The sequence below is a fragment of the Atta cephalotes genome (assembly GCF_000143395.1).
Source record: "Atta cephalotes unplaced genomic scaffold scaffold00063, whole genome shotgun sequence".
Classification (NCBI taxonomy): domain Eukaryota; kingdom Metazoa; phylum Arthropoda; class Insecta; order Hymenoptera; family Formicidae; genus Atta; species Atta cephalotes.
The window spans coordinates 633,063-637,828 of NW_012130127.1; the positions used below are offsets into that span (position 1 = coordinate 633,063).

General features: G+C 28.8%; 1 protein-coding gene across 1 annotated transcript in view; it reads right to left on the reverse strand.

Moving 5' to 3' along the window:
- The window catches only part of LOC105623724 (YEATS domain-containing protein 2), a 10,654-nt gene extending 7,164 nt beyond the window's left edge, over positions 1-3,490 (reverse strand). Inside the window, exon 1 of the mRNA XM_012205105.1 lies at positions 3,394-3,490. Coding sequence (XP_012060495.1) covers positions 3,394-3,490 — 97 coding nt within the window. The remainder of the gene's footprint in view (positions 1-3,393) is intronic.
- Positions 3,491-4,766: the final 1,276 nt, after the last annotated feature.

A 4,766-nucleotide genomic window follows, 5' to 3' on the forward strand; every position in this document is an offset into this window, starting at 1 on the left:
TTTCTATGGGGTTATGTTGACAGATGCCCAAGTTTATTGTATGACGTCTATGATCTATTTATTTCGACCACCACTTACTGTTAAAGCCATCTATAGGAAAACGGCGGAAGCAATGTTATACACTTAATAAATTGATAAAAAATTTAATAATTTGATGCTCTCAATCAGGGATCTTATTTGAGAATGTTAATGTGCTAAAAATCAATTAATAAATTTATTGCGAAAAATATTACCTCGACCGGGAGTTTAACTCAGATCTCTAGCATTCCATGCGAACGTCCTAAGCCTTTAGACTAACCAAGATCCAGCTTTAACCATTATAAGCTTTAACTTTTGTATATTTTTAACAAGTAAACATTGCGCCGCTATATGAATAAATCAAATGTAAGTAAAAAAATATGACTGAGGCTATCCTGATGTCTAATAATATTTAGGGGAAACTAAGACACCATAGGTCACAGGATACTACATGATTGTTTGACATACTCTAGAATGTTTAAATTAATACTATTGGTACAATACGACTATTACTTCGCCCATATATTATATATTATATATTACTATATATCATATATTACTATATTATTACTTTGCCCATATTTTTTATCTAGGTGGCAATGATTAAATTCTATTGTATCAAAAAGCATCAATCAAATTAATGGTTATCGTGGTGTAATAGTAACTTTTTAATCGCATAAAAATGTTTTAATATTGTTTTTATAGCAGAAGATACATGTACGAAGATAAAGTGCAAATTTTTTTCTCAACTTACTATATTACAAATGATAGTGTAACATTTATTTTATATAGTTTTCTATTAAATGTATAATTAAATGTATAATTGGGATATGATCATACATTAATTATTCATAAAACGGGACATATAGAGATAGAAAGAATACAGAAAATATATTATATGTATATTAAAAGGATAGTTTATTATTTATATTTATTTCTAAGCAATTAATTTTACTTTATCGTAATAAATTTTTTATTTTACATGATTATTTCTCATTTATTTTCTTATAACTTTCTATTTTATTATTTAATAATTATTAGTTGTAATTATATTTTATTGCATCAGTGACAATGCTAAGAATGGGTAAGTTAATTGAAAATTTTCCAACTTTCGTCCGTATTTCTTACACAATCCTACTACTTTGTGTGTGGCGTATAGGGCACTATGGATTATTTCTTAAAAAATATTTTATTTTTTTCTTAAAAATTAATAAATATTTACTAAATATATTTATTAAATTTTAAAATATGTATTATGTTTTCATTATTAAAAAAAAGATACAAAAATTTTTATATTTAGATGCATTTTTATATTTAGATTTTTTTTATATTTAGATGCACTTTTAAGAGTTTGAATTTTTATGACTCATGGTCACCTCTACATGTAAAGTTTTTAATTTATTTTCCAGTTATATAAAGTACTTGCTGATTACTGTCAGATTTACAATCACAAAATGAAACTGAAATAATATCATAAAGTAAACTTGTCAATTTAACAATGATGCTAATAAGCATCTTAAAACATAGAATTTATTGCAAAAAAATGTAATTGCAACTAGAGTTTAAATCTGATCTAAACCTTCCGAGACTATCTAGGCATGATACATTAATCTATAACATATAATCTATAACAAATTTTTTTAATTTACTAATATTACTAACGTTTGAGTATTCAAAATTTTTATTCACTTACATGCACTAATTCTGTAAGAAATCAATGTGTAATAAATTAAGGTAATACTCAAGAAGAGAGTTCCTTAACAATTTTGATGAAATTAGACTTATTCGATGCGTTTTTGTTCAAAATGAACGAATCTAGCAAAAAAAACGTGTCACTCTGCTTCATGCATGAGATATTAAATATTATAATTAACTATTGAGGACTGTTTTTTAACTAGGACACAGAACATTATTGTATTCCATTGTATAAAATACTTACTAAAATGTTAATACTTACTCTTGTATAAAATACTTATTAAAATGCAATTTAGTTTCATAGGTAACACCACAATGCATTGTAGTCATTCTTATTCTTATGATTATTTAGCATATCAATAATTGATTTATGATTTTTATTTAGACTTAAAACAAATATTAGGAACAGGAATAAATATTAAGATTTTAACCTATCAGATATCAGTTACATTAGAATACGCTTTCTGAAAGATTGAAATCTCAATTTATTTATTTCTAATATTTCCTAATATTTCCTTCATTATGCAGAGGACTTTAAGCTATAATTTTTTTTAAATTAGGTTACATTTCAAAACTCTCCGAGGAAGATTTTACTCTATATATGCTACAGTATACGTTACTATATATTTCGAATAAAATTTTCCTCAGAGAGAATGTTCTTAGCGATTTTTGAAGATTTTATTGAAAAATAAGTATGACTTATTTTTACTAAATAACTTTTTGAAAAGATGGTAACATTGACATTTTACATGTCCATACTTAGCTTTTTACAATGTCAAGCAGAATAACACTGTCATAGTTGAGACACTTTGTATAAGGTACGATGTTACACCGTGTCATCAGTTATGTTAAAAGACACCCGAGATTAAGAAATCTATCACAATGTGAAATGTTGTGACATGAGCATGTACTGCGGTCACTTCGCTGTAAATCGAGCCATCTTAATGTAGTCAATGAAATATTTATTAAAAAGAATGTATGTTAAAAAGATTCTGCCCTGCTCTTGCTATATGTGAAAAGTTGGAAATTCACGTGGAATCATTCATTAATTTCAAAAAAATTTTCACACGAATAGTTCCATGTAGGTTTCTAAATTTGCATCAGACGTAAACTGGGAAATCTATGTAGAACTGCGCTTCGTGTGGAAAGTTATAAACTCATGAGTGCATTTCATTTCATGCATGATGTGTCATTTATCCTTGTTTTTCACCGAATGTTAAACAAAAATAAATGATGCATCATGTACATCATGTGTAAAACAGAATACATCCTATGAATGATTTCACATGAGTTTCCAACTTTTCATATATAGCAAAAGCAGAGCAAGGTCTTTTCTAAAATTTTTTTTTAGCGAATATTTCATTGACTATGTTAACATGGCTTGATTTACACCAAAGTGATCACAATACATGATATGTGTCGTAGTATTTCACAGCTATGAAAAATCTCCTAACCTCAATAATCGTTAAATTTAACATTTAATATCTTGGTCCATGGAGCAGAGCGACACTTTTTGTTTGCCAGATTCATTCATTTCATGCAAAAAATATATCAAATGAGCCTAATTTCATCAAAATTGATGAGGAAGTCATTCTTCTCGAGTATTACCTAAATTAATATTATTAATAGAGTTAAAATGTTTATCATTAATACTCTATTAGTAAGAGTTAATATGTTTACCATTTTCTTCATAAATCTTCTGCTGAGCTGGGTCATTGGAAGTTGCCGAAACATAATCAGGATCCTGACCGTTTAGTAAATCTTCAGGAGCACTCATTTATTGGATATTTACGCTTTGCTCAAAAGAATAAAAGTCATTTCAATACACAGCACTTTTACCTACGTTGAAGTTGATATTTAAAAGCACAAGATGGATGTCGAGCAAGTCTTTTGATGCATATACATAAAAGCTACACTTATGTTTCTTTTACTATTCATTAGCATCACCGAGCTTTCGCTTAAATGTTTAAATGCATATTGTCACTATTGTAAATAAGAATCGAGACACTACCATGTCTCCAGATAAAAATTTCGAAAAAACTTCTTCGAACAGGTTAGAGTTAAATTTAATTGATATCGTTACAAATAGTTCATATTTGTCAGCGAGGAATAATTTACTAAGAGAAAACACCAGCATATATGTTTGTGAATATCAAATAAAGATATACAGTTGCCGGAATGTAGAAATTGATACCGATAGAATGCAAACATCGTTGTCAATTGTTGCAGAGCAATCGCATGTGTGTATCACGTGTCCATGTTGAATCAGAATTGCCAGATGCCTTTATTGATTTCCCCCTAGAGCAACCTCGGTTATCTCTAAATATCCCTAAATTAATTTTTTAAAAATCTGAGATTTTTTCCTAAATGTTCAGGGTAGCATCTATCATGAAACTTTATCTCTTAGGATGGAAAGTGAAAAGTGAAAATTTTAATCATTGAAGTTAATGGAGAAATTTTTCACTTTTCATCCTAGAAAAAAAGTTTCATGATTGATATCCAGGGCGTTCCAAAACTCAACTCTCCCAACTCTATACTCGGAGTAGTGGGAGAAAGAGTAAGTCAGAGTACGAGTTACTCGAGTTGAACAAATTTGAAACGTGAAAAAGTAAGGGAAATGAAGTCGTTAGAGACGAAGTCATTAGAAATGAAGTCATTATATAATATATTATATATACAGATCAGATATTATGTTAATAATAAAGTTTTTTCTAAATGAAAAAGACAGTTAATATATAATGTCTTAATTAATGTATATGAGTCAATAACCTTAATTCTCCTTGATTTTTGAGGAAATTAAGATTATTTGACTCATGTTTCGTTACACACACACACACACATACACACACACACACCACACACACACCACACACACACACACACCACACACACACCACACACACACACACACCACACACACACACACACACACACACACACACACACACACACACACACACACACACACACACACACACTACACACTACACTACACACACTACTACTACACACTACACTACACACACACTACTACTACTACTACTACTATATAT